Below are 16,239 nucleotides of genomic sequence, written 5' to 3'. Positions count from 1 at the left end.
ATCATTTGCGAGGAGGGGCGTGGCTTAATCAAAGTACCTCTCGCTGATTTGCCTCTGTCTCTGAGGGCGTGGCCTAGATGCGTCCTTCTCGGAATGAGGGCCGGCCGAATCTAGTTTTCCCTGGGTGTCGGAGGCGTAGCTTAGGGCGGGCCCTCGAGCCACCCCTCGATGATTGGCCGCCTCACTCAGAGGGGGTGGCCCGGCGAGCCGTCCTTCCTCCGTGCGGTCACTTCCTGTGGAGTTTCCCCAGCCCAGGGAGGAGGGGGAAAAGGACGGGGGGGGGGAGGAGGGCGGTCGTCCGGGGTTAGGTTGAGGGGGGTGGTGTTGGTCCGTTCAGGGCGGGGGATGACTCACGGCCCATCCCATCGCCCCGACGCCGCCCGCCCGCGCAGAGCTCGCTCCATGGCTTAGCGGAGGAGGCGGTCGCGAACGGGGGGAGGGGGACTCTTATTTTGTTAGGGGGACCGGGCCGAGGCCCGACCGGCCTGGCAGGGCTCGCCCGGGGCCGGGCGTCATGTCTCATGCGGCCGAGCCAGCTCGGGACGGCGTAGAGGCCAGCGCGGAAGGCCCTCGAGCCGTGTTCGTGCTGTTGGAGGAGCGCAGGCCAGCCGACTCGGCCCAGCTGCTCAGGTGCGGGGCCGCCTGGGGCCGGTAGTGCCGACTGGGGTTCCTGGGGGCCTGATCTGGGGGGACAACGGGAGCCCAGGACTGGGATTGGAGGCCCTCGGCCTAGGCTTGGAGGACGTCGGGGCGCCGGTCTTGGGGGGGTACCTAAGGAATCCGGCAGTGGCCTGCTTGGACTGAGGCTTAAAGAAGTCGTGAAAGTGCATTAAGGGAGGCCTGGTTCCGACTTGGGGGGCTCTTGACTGGGTTTAGAGGGGAAAGATTCTGTTGTGTCCAGAGCCTAGTCTGGGGTAACTGAACTTGGGGGAGTGAGGCTGAATTTGGGGTCCTTGAGTCGGGCGTGAGGGGGATGAATTTGAGGTGGTACTCTGTAGGTGAGGCACTGATTTGAAGGGACTTTTCCCGTCAGTGTCAGAGAGAGAGGGTCCTGGGAGACAGAAGTGCTGTTTTAGAAGCTGGATGATTCCCAGTGGCCGGTTGCTTGAGGCTATGTTTGGGGATAACAGGAATCTGGAGGGACTTGGGGGCATCTCAGATATACTACGTGGGACCAGCTTTGTGTGTGTGAGTGAGCAAGAGAAGCAACATTCATCAAGACTTGACCAGAATAATCACTTCACCCCTGCCCACCCACCCAGCTGGGTCAGATCCCAGGGATAGTGGAAAAGCCCTCTTTCCACACCCCCATAGGGGCTTGAATGGGAGACAGTGAGGCCGACAGAGGCAATAGAGATGGTGCTACTTCTTAGCTTGGAAAAGAAGGCCTCAGACCTTACTTGGGAACCCGGAGAAGGGTCTTGGTCCTGCTGCCACCCATCCTAGCCTCTCAGCCTGTCTGGCTCACCCCCTGCGCGTGCACATGCATGTGCCCGCGCACGCGGGCGCGCGTACACATGCATGTGCCCGCGCACGCGGGCGCGCGTACGTTCTTTTTCTCCCCCTCCCAGTCTGTCTGTCAGACCCTGGAAATAATCTCGAATCTGCCCCTGGAGCTGGAATGAACACCAATTGCACCATCCCTGCCTGGGTGGGTCCTCTGTGGCCTCTTCGCATCCTCACTTCCACCAGCAGGCTTGTAAGCCCCAGTCCTCTCTGTCCACACCCTGCCCACCCCAGTGCCCATCTCTTCGAACTTCTGTGCAATGGGTGTGCGAGCAGCAGATGGGGCTTTGCCTGCTTGCTTCCTGGGATTGTGCTGAGCTCAGCGACTCCCCGAGCTTCCTCTTCCTGACTTCCTGGGTGGTTTTAGGTTCCCATCTGAGAGTGAGGAAAGGAAGAAAGACAGATCCTTGGCAAGGGGAGAGAGTTCTTGTCAAGCGAAGTCACCCACAGTCTGTCAGGCTTCTAAGTCTTCGACTCAATTCCGGATGCATATCCATCCACAGGCGTGTGAATGCCCCCCCTACACACTAGGGTCTTGCCTTCCCCCCCCCCCCCCCCCCGGCCTGGAGGGCTGAGCAGGAGTCTTTGCACCTAATGCTTCCCCGTCTTCTGATGCCTTCGTGACAACCTGGCTCATCACAGTAGTGGGAATAGTTGAAAGGGAGGGGTGTACATAGCTTCTTATTTTGTGTCAGTGGGTGTTGGTATTAGAGGTGTGTGTGTGTGTGTGTGTGTGTATGTGTGTGTGGTTCTATCCAAAAAAACAGGAGAGCGCTGGACAGGCTCCTCCCGCCAAGAAAAGAATGCCCATGTAAGCGGATCATTCCCCGCCCCCCCCCCCCCCGCCAATTCTTCCTCTTTTGAATCCAAATTGCTGGAATGAGGGGAGCCCTTGATATTTCCATTTTGTATTTGGGTGTGTGTTGGCATCCCCTGAACTCTGGCTGGTGGGGGGAACTCATTTGCAAAGTTGTGGATCCTTCCATCAAGTGAATCACCGACCCCAGTTCTTTGTGATGCATTCAGTTTGTGTTACAATGGACTGTTGTGCTGAAGGGTGCCTCTACCGCGCTGTAAGTGTGTAGCCCTACATGGGCTCCCATTCAGCTGCCAGACCCCAGCAGGGGGTGTGGGGGCTGGAAGAACTCTGAATGCAAAGTCAGGACTCCTGCAAGGTGAATTGTCATTCCTAAATTCTTCTCTTCTGTTTTCCCTCAAACCCAGGTTGTTACATGTGATTGTGTTAGAGTGAGGAGCTGGGATCCACGCACTGTACTATTTTGAATCCTAAGGGACTATGGGTTACAGAGCAAAAGAAAGTGGGGAGGGAAGAGGGGTGTGGGGAGGGAGGTACCCATCGGAGTGGCCTCCTCTGAGGGATGCGCTCTGTTCCCCTCTCCCCTGGTGTGTGTCTCTCTCCTCCCACTGCCCACTCTTTCTCTCTTGGAAGGGAGTGAGGTTTCCATACACTCACTGACCATCACCCTTCCCTCCCTTCCACCCTCAGCCTCAACTCGTTGCTTCCTGAATCAGGGATTGTTGCTGACATCGAATTAGAAAGCGTCCTCGATCCGGACAGCTTCTACGAGCTCAAAAGCCAGCCCCTACCGCTCCGCTCAAGGTCTGTCTCCTCTGACTGCCCTCCCAATTCCTCAGGCCCCTCCAGCCCCTCCTGGCAGGCAGAGGCCCTCAGTGCCAGGCCAACCCTGTCGGCAGCCTGCATTTTCCAAATCGTGAAATTAGGGGCCTGAAAGAGTATGTCACACAGGAAAGCAGGTGGCCGAGCTGGGATTGCATTAGCTTGAACCAGACCTCCGCTGCCTACCCCCCACCTGCATACCCATTCATACCCAAGTGTTGCCGGGAGCCTTGGACCGCCGGCCTGTGCCCAGCCGCCAGGTGGGCGGAGCCATGCCCACAACCCCTGCGCACCCCTTCCCGCACTCAACAAACTCCCCCCACCCCCAACCCTTGAGGAACCCCTGCTGGTCTCCTTTCCCCCAGCTTGGAAGTCTAAATGTGCTGAGTCATCGGCCTGGGCTCTAAGAGAGGGGAGGGGACCTGGAAGAGGGGCAGGAAGAGAGGATTGTGAAATCTCTGAGATTTTCAAGACTGACTAGCTCCTGGGACTCGAGGCCCAGGCTGGGGCCGGACAAAGGGCCTGCACTTGCCCCTCTAGCCAGATGCCCATGACGAGGAGCTCAGGGAGCACCCTCAGCCCCAAATTGGGCTTAAGGGCCCTCTGTACCCTCATCTGCGGCTACCACCCCAGTTTGGGGTCCGTCTGCTCTCCTTTAAATAGGATGGCCCCCTCTCCCAGAGCCTAGCAATGGCACCTCTCCTGAGTGTTGCACAGGCCCCGATCCAGCCTTCCCGTAAGGACCAAGGGCTAACACTTCCCCCACCAGACTGTGACCGCCAGGGGTTGGGACTCGGCCTGGTTCCGGCATCTTCCCCATCAGACCATGACCCCTGATAGCCATGATCAGGCCTGGTTCCTGGGTGTCCCCCCTCCACACTGTGGCCCGGAGGCAAAAAACGGGCCTGATTGCAGCATCTGCTCCCTCCCACAATGACTCCTTAGGCTTGGCAAGAGACTTTTAGCTTACCTGTGGCCCCGTATTTCCCATTCCACAGCCTCCCAATATCACTGCAAGCCACCCCAGCTCCGCTCTCTGCATCATCTTCTGCAGGGGGCTCCAGGACCCCTGCCATGTCGTCCTCTTCTTCGTCGCGGGTCTTGCTGCGGCAGCAGCTAATGCGGGCCCAGGCCCAGGAGCAGGAGAGGCGTGAGCGACGGGAACAGGCCGCAGCCTCTTCCTTCCCCAGCCCTGCCCCTGCCTCTCCTGCCATCTCTGTCGTTGGCGTCTCTGCGGGGGGTCACACGTTGGGCCGTCCTCCCCCTGCTCAGGTGCCCAGGGAGGTGCTCAAGGTAAGGTGACATCCGGAGGCCCTGGGAGGGGTCTCAGTGACTGAGGAGTGGTCGTGGTGGCTTTTGGGCCAAGGCCCTGGGGGCTCTGAGGAAGGCCCCAGTTATTGTTCAAATAGGCTGTTAGTGTCCCGTTGCTTTTTTTTCTTTTTTTTTTTTTTAATATTTTATTTATTAATTTGACATAGAGAGACAGCCAGCGAGAGAGGGAACACAAGCAGGGAGAGTGGGAGAGGAAGAAGCAGGCTCCCAGCAGAAGAGCCTGATGTGGGACTCGATCCCAGAACGCTGGGATCACGCCCTGAGCCGAAGGCAGATGCTTAACGACTGCGCCACCCAGGCGCCCCAGTGTCCCATTGCTTTTAGGGCTTCCGAGGCATTCTTGTGCAGTGGTGAGGGGTTCTTGGGGGCTGCAGGATGTCTGGGTAGACCGTGGAAGGCCGTGAGTGGCGCGAGTGGGCCCCGGGGCCTCCTCTGAAGTAACCCCAGGAAGAACTTCGTAGGAAGCTTCCTGTATGTGTGATACATTAGGAGTTTGGCCATTGGGGTGACTTGGGAAGCCGCATGTCGTTCTCACGTCTCCTAGGTGATGTCAGGGACTAGTTGGGGAGTCTCGGGAACTGTGACAGGGTGCTCAAGAAACTGAGGGAATCAGTCAGCCATGGGTGGCTCTTGGGGGGGCTGTGAGGGATTTCTGAGAAAAAGCGTTTGGGTCCTGGGGGAGACTTCCCAGTATTTGAGGAGGTAGGGGAGGTCTCAGATTCTGGGCCTGGTTTGCTGGCCTGAGCCGAGAAACAGATGACCTCTGAGGGTCAGCCTACCCCATCCTACCTTGTCCCCTGCCATCCCTCCTCACCCTCACCCCACAGGTGCAGACCCATCTCGAGAACCCGACGCGCTACCACCTACAGCAGGCACGCCGGCAGCAGGTGAAACAGTACCTGTCCACCACACTGGGCCCCAAGCTGGCTTCCCAGGCCCTCACCCCACCACCAGGGGCTGCTAGTGCCCAGCCACTCCCTGCGCCCGAGGCTGCTCATGCTACCGGCCCCACAGGCAGCGCTCCCAACAGCCCCATGGCGCTACTCACCATTGGGTCCAGCTCAGAGAAAGAGGTAAGTGGCGGCAGACAACCTTCCCATGCTCCCCGTCGTCCAGGTCCAGCTCCTTCTAACCCTCGTCCGTATTCCCTTCTTCCCCCAGATTGACGATGTCATTGATGAGATCATCAGCCTGGAATCCAGTTACAACGATGAAATGCTCAGCTATCTGCCCGGAGGCACTGCAGGCCTGCAGCTCCCCAGCACGGTGAGGCCCTGAGATGGGAGGCTGGCTGACAGTTAGTTCTATCCCTCTATCCCTGAGCTGACACCCAGGCTGGCTGTGTCTATAAGACCCTTATTTCGGATTGTATTAAGATAGAGAAGGAGGCCTTGGGATGAGAAGAGAGCATACCAGGGCCCTGGTACCTTGTGTTGGGCTGCATGGAGAGGTAGACCTTGTAGGTTTTGATAGATACGGGGGCAGGGACTCCGTGGAAATAATCAGGGCATATCCAGGCGCTCAAGCTGCAGTGTGGGAGGGACCAAGGAATAGGACTCTCATAGCAATTTGAATTTTCTAAGGGATTCAGGTCATTGGGACATACCCAGATCATGTAGTGATTGGAACATATCAAAAGTCTTAAAACCTGGTGTGGTTGAACCTTGGGGTGATTGGAATGGACAACATCTCTTTCAGTGAACCATGCCAAGAGGCTGGGTGCTTGTAGTGAGGGGATAAAACTCTCTAGAGCAAGGGATGTGCCAAAAAGTTATACCATTCTGGTTCTGGAACATTCCAGGAGTCCCATAACTTGCTTTGGGACATACCAAGTGGCTGTGGCTTTGTTTCTTTCCAAAACACCGAAAGGACAGTAGTGTGTATAAATGCACCAGCTTCTCAGAACTTTTTATTGATTTGGACACAGCTAGAGACTGGGACCTTATATTACGTGGATCCAGCAGACTAGCAGGGGTTTCAAGAGACGATAACTCATCAAGAAGTGGGACTAATTACTTAGGGATCAGTGTGTTGCCCTAGAGTATATCCAGGAGATGGTGAAGTAGAGAGAAACAAAATCAAGGCTGGCATAAAAGCAGCGCTCGTTGAGTAGTTGTACAAGAAATCCTGAGAGATCAGAATGCGTGGGAAGATACTAGAAGTCAGGAGCTTGGTGTATGACCATGTGCATAATAAGGTGGTGGGACACGGTCACGGCAGAAGACTAGAGATTGGGCTGGAACTCCCCGAAGGCCAGATTTTGGATGGAACGTTACCATGACAATTTCCCAAGGTCTGAGAAGATTGAGCTGGAGTGTTCCAAGAATGCCGACTTGGAATGTTGTGCTAGGAGGGGCTAATGGGCTGGAATGTCGCATCGTAACTGACGAAGACCTGAGAAGGAGTGGTTTTCCAGCATTTCTTCTCAGAGCCAACCCCAGAGTTGGGGAGAGGGGGCTTCAGAGGTCGCTGAGGTATTTGAGGGCGTGCAAGGGCATGATGAACGGGTCCAGCGGACGCAGGTGCCCTGGCAAAGCAGGGTAGGTCCATATGACCCTGTCCCCCCTGTTGAGTCGCCATGCGAAGTTCCCTTGAACGAGAAGGAGGAGTCCCTGTGTTGAGTCAGGCACTCCCTTGCATTCAGTTCTGTGTGGAGTGGGGGGGGGGGCAGGTTCTGAGAAGGGGCCCAGCCTGGGGCCGGTCCTAGCCATCGTCTCTCTGCCCTCCCTGTCCCCAGCTGCCTGTGTCAGGGAATCTGCTCGACGTGTACAGTAGTCAGGGCGTGGCCACGCCAGCCATCACTGTCAGCAACTCCTGCCCGGCTGAGCTGCCCAACATCAAACGGGAGATCTCTGGTAAGGGCCAGGGTCTTGGCCCCATGCACCCATTCTGTCCCCCAGGGTCAGCCCCATGTCAGCCAGGTGGGCCTGATGCTGGGGGAAGGGGTTTAAGCAGACAGAAAGGGGCTGTTCGCCCTCTTCCACACAGCCCATGGGCTTGCTTTTACCCCATTTCCTCTCGTCTGGGGTTTAACAAATGACCTGTCACCCGGGCTTCTTTAAAAAAAAATTATAAAAGTGGCACTTAAAAAAAACTCACTTACTTCCCCGCCTGCACCCACCAGATCCTACCCCCAGCGGCTGTACGTGCTGCCCTCTGTCTTTCTCATGTCCAGAGGCCCTGACTACCCCCACTCTCTTCCAGAGACGGAGGCCAAGGCCCTTTTGAAGGAACGACAGAAGAAAGACAATCACAACCTGAGTGAGTGAGCTCATGTGCCCTTGCCAGCATGCTGTGCGCCCCTGCCTCAGTCCGTGCTGGCCTTCTTTGAGGGGGGCCTGTCCCTGCCACAGCCTCCCCACCTCCCAGTTCCTCCTCTTCCCTCCTCAGCCTGTTGACAATTTTCCCACTCTTCTCCCCACCCCCCCCCAAAGTTGAGCGTCGCCGGCGATTCAACATCAACGACAGGATCAAGGAGCTGGGCACCCTCATCCCCAAGTCCAGTGACCCGTGAGTCTGGGCCGGGGAGCCTTGGGCCGGCGGAAAGTGGGACAAGGGCCCCATCCCCCTAAAGCTGTTACTGGGTGAGAACCTGGTGTTTCTGCTCCTGGCCCATCCAGCTTTCATCACCCTGAGCACAGGCGCAGCCCCTCATCGTCCCCAGCCTACAATGTTAGGTGCATGACATTGCAGTCTGCCTCATCTGGTCCCCATATGACATAGGCACTTCTTTTTGGTTCATTTAGTACTTCCTAATTATTCATTCAAGAGAAGCATTGAGCTGCTTTGTGTCAGGGACCGCTCTAGGCCCTGAGGATACCACAGGGACAAAACAGACAAAAATCCCTGAGCTCCTGGAACTGATATTTTAGTGGAGGCAGACAGACCACAAACAAGATATATAAGTAAAATCTGGAAGGTTATGAGGAGTGTTGTGGAGAAAAATAAAGAAGAGAAGATGGGGGGCAGGTACCTGGCTGGCTTAGTGGGTAGAGCGTGTGACATTTTTTCTTAAGATTTCATTTATTCATTTGAGAGAGAGAGCACAAGCAGGGGGAGAGTCAGGGGGAGAAGCAGACTCCCCGCTGAGCTGGGACTCCAATGCGGGGCTCAATCCCAGGACCTGGAGATCATGACCTGAGCCAAAGGCAGACACTTAACCATCTGAGCCACCCAGGTGCCCCAGCGTGCGACTCTTGACCTCAGGGTTGTGACTTCAAGCCCCACGTTGGGCATAGAGCTGACTTTATTTTTTTTTTAAGATTTTATTTATTTATTTGTCAGAGAGAGAGAGCGCACAAGCAGGGGGAGCAGCAGGCAGAGAGAGAAGCGGGCTCCTTGCTAATCAAGGAGCCCGATGCGGGACTCGATCCCAGGACCCTGGGACCATGACCTGAGCCAAAGGCAGACGCTTAACCAACTGAGCCACCCAGGTGTCCCACAGAGCTGACTTTAAAAGAAGAATAGAAGATGGGGGAATGTTGGCGAGGGTCACAACTTGGGGTGAGGAGAGTGGGCACAGGGCAGTCCTGGACTGACAAGGAAACATTTGAGATGAGGCAGAAGCCATCACGGTGTCTGGGGAAGAGCGTTCAAGGCTGAGAGCAGAGCTGGCCTGGAGGCCCTGAGGCTCCCAGGTGAAGTGGTTTTTCATGTTGTAGGAGCATGAATCTGCTCTTCCCCTAGAACAACTGGGCTGGGCATTCCATACCCTTGATGTACCCCCCTCCCCCAACCTCTGGGTCTAGGCCTGTGGTGGTGCAGTTGCCCCCTCAGCTCCCGAGAGCCCCCCTACGCAACACTCCCTCCTTTGCTCCCCGTCGGGCCCTACAGGGAGATGCGCTGGAACAAGGGCACCATCCTGAAAGCCTCTGTGGATTATATCCGCAAGTTGCAGAAGGAGCAGCAGCGCTCTAAAGACCTGGAGAGCCGGCAGCGTTCCCTGGAGCAAGCCAACCGCAGCCTGCAGCTCCGAATTCAGGTTTGGGACAAGGAGGCCGTGGCAGAGGTGACAGGGGGCTTCCTACAGGCAGAGGCAGAGGAAGAGCAGGCCAGGATTTTCCTGGCATACTTGGGGGATCCCCGGGCTTCCCGACTCACGCGATGGTGATGACAAGTAGTAATCGTAACCTTATCGAGAATAGCGATGACTGTTGGCTAACGTATATGGTGTTTGTCTCCAGCCGCGCACTGTGACAGGAGCCTTCTCTCCATTTGCTAAGTTAGCTCTCACTATGATCCTGTGAGGCAGGGACCATTATTACACTCATTTTACAGAGTGGGACTCCGAGGCCCCACGAGGTTAAGCAAAACTTGCCTAAAGTCACAACTAGTGAGCAGTGGAGGCAGATTTCACCCCCAGGCAGCCCACCCTTTGAACCATCAGACTTCTCTGCCTCTGAGGAACTGTGAATCCCATCTGATCCCGCCCCCCACCCCCTACTTTTTGCAGGAGCTAGAATTGCAGGCACAGATCCATGGTTTGCCGGTACCTCCCACCCCAGGGCTGCTCTCCCTGGCCACAACTTCCGCCTCTGACAGCCTCAAGCCAGAGCAGCTGGACGTAGAGGAGGAGGGCAGGCCAGGAGCGGCACCGTTTCACGCAGCGGGGGGACCTGCCCAGAGTGCTCCCCATCAGCATCCCCCAGCGCCACCCTCGGATGCCCTTCTGGACCTGCACTTTCCCAGCGACCACCTGGGGGATCTGGGGGACCCCTTCCACCTGGGGCTGGAGGACATTCTGATGGAGGAGGAGGAGGGGGTGGTGGGGGGACTGTCGGGCGCCCTGTCCCCACTGCGGGCTGCCTCTGACCCCCTGCTCTCGTCGGTATCCCCCGCTGTCTCCAAGGCCAGCAGTCGCCGCAGCAGCTTCAGCATGGAGGAGGAGTCCTGATCGGGCCTCACCCCTCCCCTGGGACTTCCCCACCCAGGAAAGGAGGACGTGTCAGGATGAGGCCCTGCCTTTTCCCCCACCCTCCCGTGAGACTGCCCTGCCCAGGTGTTCTGGGGGAAGAGCAGATGCGATGAGGTCCCACCCCTGTAACCAGGCAAGGAGGAGGAGTCAGATGAGGCCCTGCCCCCTTCCCGCAATACCAGCCGGTGAGGCGTTTCAGCCGTGGAGAAGGCGGTAACCTCGGGGCCTGTCCCCTGGAGATCGAAGCCTCGCCCCTGCCCCGTGGGACCCGCCCATGCCCAGGTGAGGGAAGGAGGCGGAATGAGCTAGGCCCCTGTCGCTTGGGGACTTTCCTAGCCAGGTCTCCTGGGATAAGGAGGTAGCAAGATAACTGGTCCACCCCCTCTCTTGGAACCACTAGTCTAGACCATCCTGGCAAGGAAGAGGGGTCAAAATAATAGAGGTCTCACCCTGGGGGTTTAAGCCCAGCCCCTTTCCCCTGATCCCCGCCCTGTCCAGCCAAGGAACGGAAGTGAGGAGGAGAGCCCCTTCACCTGGGAGCTCAGTCCTGGCCTTCGGCAATGCAGGAGCCAGGCCCCGCCCCTTCCCTATAGGCACAGCCGAGGCGCAGGTATTTCAGGCTCTGAGGGGTCAGTGCGATCAGGCCACCATGTGGAGATCACAGACCTTGTCCCTTAGCAACATCCCACCCAAGAATTCCAAGCTGCAGGGGGGAGTGCTACTTAAGCTCTCCAGCCTTAACCTGGGACTAACGGGACCTAACCCAGGAGGGCTCTGAGCCGACCTTGCCCTTGGAGAAGGGGGCAGATCTTGAAATCGTGGGGGTCGACATTCCAGACCTAGATCAGGAGTGAGAGCTAGACCCTCACCCTTGGGTAGAGTCCCGCCTCCTACCTCGAAGGGCAGTTTGGGGAGGTGATAGGAATAAGGGGGTACTGAGTCCAGGTTTCCAGAACCAGCGCTCCAGCACTCTTACAGTCTAGAGGAACGTGATGAAGGAAGGGGCCTTTCTGGGGAGTTCCCAAGCCCAGGAAAACAGTGGAAGCGTACCCCACCAAAGCAGAGGCTTGGAGGGAGGGTTGCAAAAGCGTGTGTACCCCTCTTGTTTATCTGATTTTTTTTATTGCCCCCCCCTCCCCTTCTCAGAAGCTAGGTCGCCTCCAACCTCTGGCCTCCACCCGGTTCTCCATTTGGGGGAATCCTCCCCATTTCAGAGCTATTAAGAGACACTCCCTGCCCATCCCCAGCCTTCCTACCACATACACCCGAGGTTGTCAGCTTTGGATCCTTGCGGTCAAGCCCCAAGGAGGGTGTACTAAGGGGTCTGTAGGTTTGTGATTAATAAATGCTAGGCGTGTTTGATGCGCTTTTAACTTTGGCAAAGAGTGTCCTGTCCTTGCTTTTGACTGTACAGTGAGCATGGATGGGGCTGGCCAGGAGGAAGGGAGGTTCTTGGAAGAAACAGATTTAAGTGGGATGGATAAAAAACATTTAGACAGAGATGCTGAAGGAAAACACCCTGTAAGCAAAAGCAGTCAGTCCTTAACTACCTGCCAGGCCAGGCGCCCCTGGTAAGAGTGTTTCACCTAATTGTCTCGTCTAAGGACTATTTATCAAGAAAGGGTCACTTCTTTTTTTTTTTTTTTAGATTTTTATTTATTTATTTGACAGAGAGAGAGACAGCCAGCGAGAGAGGGAACACAAGCAGGGGGAGTGGGAGAGGAAGAAGCAGGCTCTTAGCAGAGGAGCCTGATGTGGGGCTCAATCCCAGAACGCTGGGATCACGCCTTGAGCGGAAGGCAGACGCTTAACGACTGCACCACCCAGGCGCCCCAAGAAGGCCACTTCTTAGTCCCGTTTCTTGTTGGAAGAAACCGAGAACGAGAGTTTAACTAACTCTCTGAAGAAACACAGCTGATAGACGGACGAAGAGCTGAACAGTCAAGTTAGGAGAGGGAGAGGTCTGGTTTGCAGCACGTCACCAAGGGCAGAGGGGGCAAAGATTTCCTTGCACGCTCACTTTGGACACCGATAAGGAAGCATATGAGGATAGCTCCTGGCTGACAGTAGAGGTCTGTCAGATGGTCCAAAGGGCACAAACAAAAGCCATAAAGGTGGAGGGCCAGGCAAGCAGTTCCATTTTGGGACAAATGTTGACATTTGGGGGGGATTTAAATGGAGGTAAACAAACACAAATAGTCTTCTTGACGGCTGGGAAAAAATATTATTTCTGGAACTCCTCCGCCAGACTCTGACTCCCAGGATGAGCATCGGGCCTGGCCCTGCGTCTCCCCCAGCAAATTGTGACCGCCCCCCTTTCTACTCCTCTCTGGCCTGTCACAGTGACCCCTAAGGCCTGCTTGCTGAGTCTCTAGCACCAGACTGGCGGCTCCCTGATAACCTTTTCTGGACTTGTTTCTCCTCGAATCTGCTATGTTCTCTTTTTCATTTTGTGAACATAATATGTAACGCCCAGAAGTGTTTTTCTCAAAGTTTGTATTCTGAAATAAGTTCGGCTTTACAGAAGAGCTGCGAAGGCATTGACGTCCCATACCCATCAACCAGCTCCCTCTAATGTAAATATCTTACAGAACCATGGCATATTTATCAATGCTAAGAAAATAACATTGGCACAGTACCAGGAACTCAACTTTCAGACTTTATTTGGATTTGACTGTTTTTTCCATGATTTTTTTTTTCTGTTCTAGGATCCAAGTAAGGAAACTCTATCTGTTATCTCTTCCTGTGTAGCAAATTACCACAATCTCGGTGGCTAAAAACAACCACGTCCACATTCTCCCAGATTTTGTGGGTCATGAATCCGGGCTGGCTTAGCTGGGTCTTCTACTCCAGTGGCTTTCCCAAGGATACCATCAAGGAAGGTGTTGGGCAGGATTCAGGACTTCGCTGGAAGTGAGACTAGGGAAGGATCTGGTCTGAGCTCCTGTGAGTTCGGGCAGGACTCAGTTCTCTGTAGCCTGTTGAACTGAGGGCCCCAGTTCCTTGCTGGCTGTCAGCTGAGGGTGCCCTCAGTCCTTGACATGTGTTCCTTTCCTTCCATGAGGCAGCTCATAGCATGGTAGTTCGCTTTGTCAAAGCCAGCAAGAGAGTCAACTAGTGAAACGGAAGTTACAGTCTCTTGTAATCTAATCATGGGAAGCGACATCTCCTCAAAGGCAGGCATTTTCTTGGTTAGAATCAAGTTACTCCAGGGGAGGGGATTACAAAAGACCAGGAATATCAGTAGGGAGGGACCACTGAGGGGCCATCTTAGCAGCTCCATACCGCATCGCTTTTAGCCACCATATCTTGGTTTCCTCTGACGGTTTCGCAGTCTGTCCACTGAGAAGGGCTCAACACTGCTCTTCTAAAAACAATGAGCATCTTTAGTACCCAAATCTTGGTTTCTAAATGCCGTTCTCCAGTAAAAGGAACCAGGTATCCTTGGAGAAATGGCTGGTCATAAGGCCAGGGTAGGGAAGTACAAGATTGGCCTGGAGCGTCCTATAGTCCCAGAAAGTAAGGAAGTACCAGAAAAAAAAAGGAATATGTCATAAGGATACAAGAGCCATCCTGAAAGCTCCCAATGGCCAAAGCTGGAACAGCTTGAGCAACAAAAAAATCATGATAGTGTTGGTTTATAGTCCCCAAAATGACATATCTGTGATTCCATACTTATATAAATCAGTGATACGATTGAATAAATAAATGCTGGCTACTGGACAATATCATGCATAAGAATTCCAAATAATAATAAATATAGAAGGAATGAGGGAAATAGAATATTATTGTTAAAATACCACAGTAATAACTATTGCAGACCTGATCCATTAAATGCAAATATTAGTGGGCAAAACTTTAAGGTGAACACGATAGTTGCATGGCTTTAAAGTATCACCTCCAAAATTTTTATTAAAGAAAGATAGAGAGCACGAGCGGGGGTGGGGGGGGGGGCGGCAGTCAGAGAGAGGGAGAAGCAGACTTTCCGCTGAGCAGGGAGCCTGATGCAGGGCTTGATCACAGGGCCCCAGGATCATGACCTGAGCTGAAGGCAGACAACTGACTGAGCCACCCAGGTGTCCCAAACATCACCAGTTCTAAGACACATTGCTGTCATGTACCCCCTGAAGTGATACAATGAGAAGGCATTCCACTTTCATAGTATTCTTCCTCAAAACCCCATAACCCCTGTGTAATGATGAGACAATAGCAGAGAAAACCAAATCAAGACAGGGACATCCTACAAAATATTTTACCCATATTCTACAAGTGTCAAGATCACAAACGACAAGGAAAGACTGGTTGTATATTTAAGCAAACATAGTCATGTTTGTTGCCATCTGTCAATTCTGGGTTTTTTTGGAGGGCGGTGCTGAGACCCAAAAGCTGGTGTCATTCTACAGATAAGTTTGTCAAGGCTATCTGGTGTCCTATGCTCCACTGGATGGAACATGATGGTTGAGAGAAGAGAAACATGCAATAAGCCTGGACTGTACCTTCTTTCCACCTGGGTCATTTTCAGGACCTCCCCATAGGGAAGTAGAGCCTAAGCAGAGCTGAGCTGGGAGGGACAGATCAGATTGCAGGGCTGCTGGGATTTCATTCTCCTGAAGAAAAAGAAGCTTTTAAAGGTAGTTGTCCAGAAATCACCATAGGCAATGCTGTAGGGTTTTTTTTTTTTAAGATTTTTAATTTATTTGACAGAGAGGACAGCCAGCGAGAGAGGGAACACAAGCAGGGAGAGTGGGAGAGGAAGAAGCAGGCTCCTAGTAGAGGAGCCTGATGTGGGGCTCGATCCCAGAACGCTGGGATCACACCCCGAGCCGAAAGCAGACGCCCAACCACTGCGCCACCCAGGTGCCCCATGCTGTAGGTTTTTGGCCAAATACTAGTCTGTGCAGGCTTACAATTAAACACTGGGAAGCCAAGCAGAGATCAGTCCTGGGATTCCATGAACTAAATGGATGCTTGCACAGTTCTGGGAGACATAAGTCTTTTGACCAGCCTGAGTAGAAAGTTCTCATCCAATACCATAATGAGAAACAAACACCCTAGAAAGACCATGCCTTAAGAGTAGGCCACTTCAGTCCTTGCGAGAGTAAGGGTTACTGTGGATCCTCTCTAAAATATCCTTAAAACATGTCTCAAGAGGATCAATCTGGGGGCGCCTGACTGTCTCAGTTTGTAGAACATGCAACTCTTGATCTCAGGGTCCTGAGTTTAAGCCCCACATTGGGCATACAGTTTACTTTAAAAAAAAAAAGAGGATCAAGCTGAATTGTGGGTTTTACAATGTATGTAGATATACATAACAATGACACAAAGGACAGAATTCGGGAAACTATACTGTTGCAAGACTTTTGCATCTCATGTGAAATGGTACAATATTAACTTTTAGTTCACTGTGGTAAGTTAAGGATGCATTTTGTAATTACCAGAGCCACCTCTAAAGAAAATAATGAAAACAGGGACAGGTAAAAAGCCAATAGAAGAATAACAATTACATATTTAAGTAATTTGGTTAACTCAAAAGAAGGTGGGAAAGGAGGAACAGAGGATGAAAAACCAGAAGGAACAAATAGAAAACATATAACAATATGATAGAGCTTAATGTGACCATATCAGTAACTCCAAAAAGTGTAAATGGACTAAAAACCCTCTTCAAAGGCAAGGATTTTAAGACCAGCAAAATAAAAAAAACAAGACCTAACCAGAGCTGTGTGCAAAATTAAAAGGGATCTCAAAAAAGTCAGTCGGGGCACATGGTGGTTCAGTCAGTTAAGTGCCTGACTCGATCTCAGCTCAGGTCTTGATCTCAGGGTCATGAGTTCAAGCCTTGTGTGGGGCT

The 16,239-nt window shown here is 53.6% G+C and overlaps 1 protein-coding gene across 2 annotated transcripts; it reads left to right on the top strand.

Annotated features, from left to right (window-relative positions):
* The first annotated feature begins 231 nt into the window (after window positions 1-231).
* Window positions 232-11,774, top strand: TFE3 (transcription factor binding to IGHM enhancer 3). 2 transcript variants are annotated; one of them, XM_026513406.4, is made up of 10 exons: window positions 232-630; window positions 3,014-3,127; window positions 4,144-4,438; window positions 5,305-5,550; window positions 5,639-5,743; window positions 7,215-7,332; window positions 7,682-7,738; window positions 7,912-7,987; window positions 9,311-9,458; window positions 9,930-11,774. In XM_026513406.4, the coding sequence occupies exons 1-10, from the start codon at window positions 515-517 to the stop codon at window positions 10,368-10,370; spliced, it is 1,716 nt and encodes a 571-aa protein (XP_026369191.1). In that variant the 5' UTR covers window positions 232-514; the 3' UTR covers window positions 10,371-11,774. The 2 variants fall into 2 exon arrangements, with proteins under 2 accessions (XP_026369191.1, XP_026369193.1); XM_026513408.4 differs by lacking the exon at window positions 232-630 and having other exon boundaries at window positions 3,020-3,127; window positions 4,200-4,438.
* The last annotated feature ends 4,465 nt before the right edge of the window (window positions 11,775-16,239 follow it).

Source organism: Ursus arctos, chromosome X (assembly GCF_023065955.2).
Source record: "Ursus arctos isolate Adak ecotype North America chromosome X, UrsArc2.0, whole genome shotgun sequence".
Classification (NCBI taxonomy): domain Eukaryota; kingdom Metazoa; phylum Chordata; class Mammalia; order Carnivora; family Ursidae; genus Ursus; species Ursus arctos.
The sequence above is the reverse complement of the archived record's forward strand: the minus strand, read 5'-3'. Positions and strand labels throughout refer to the sequence as shown.

Excerpts from the sequence above, each read along its gene's own strand:
- TFE3 (XM_026513406.4), top strand. The coding sequence starts at position 515 with ATGTCTCATGCGGCCGAGCCAGCTCGGGACGGCGTAGAGGCCAGCGCG. Across the intron at positions 631-3,013 it reads GACTCGGCCCAGCTGCTCAG|CCTCAACTCGTTGCTTCCTG; the intron begins GTGCGGGGCCGC and ends TTCCACCCTCAG. Across the intron at positions 5,551-5,638 it reads GGTCCAGCTCAGAGAAAGAG|ATTGACGATGTCATTGATGA; the intron begins GTAAGTGGCGGC and ends TTCTTCCCCCAG.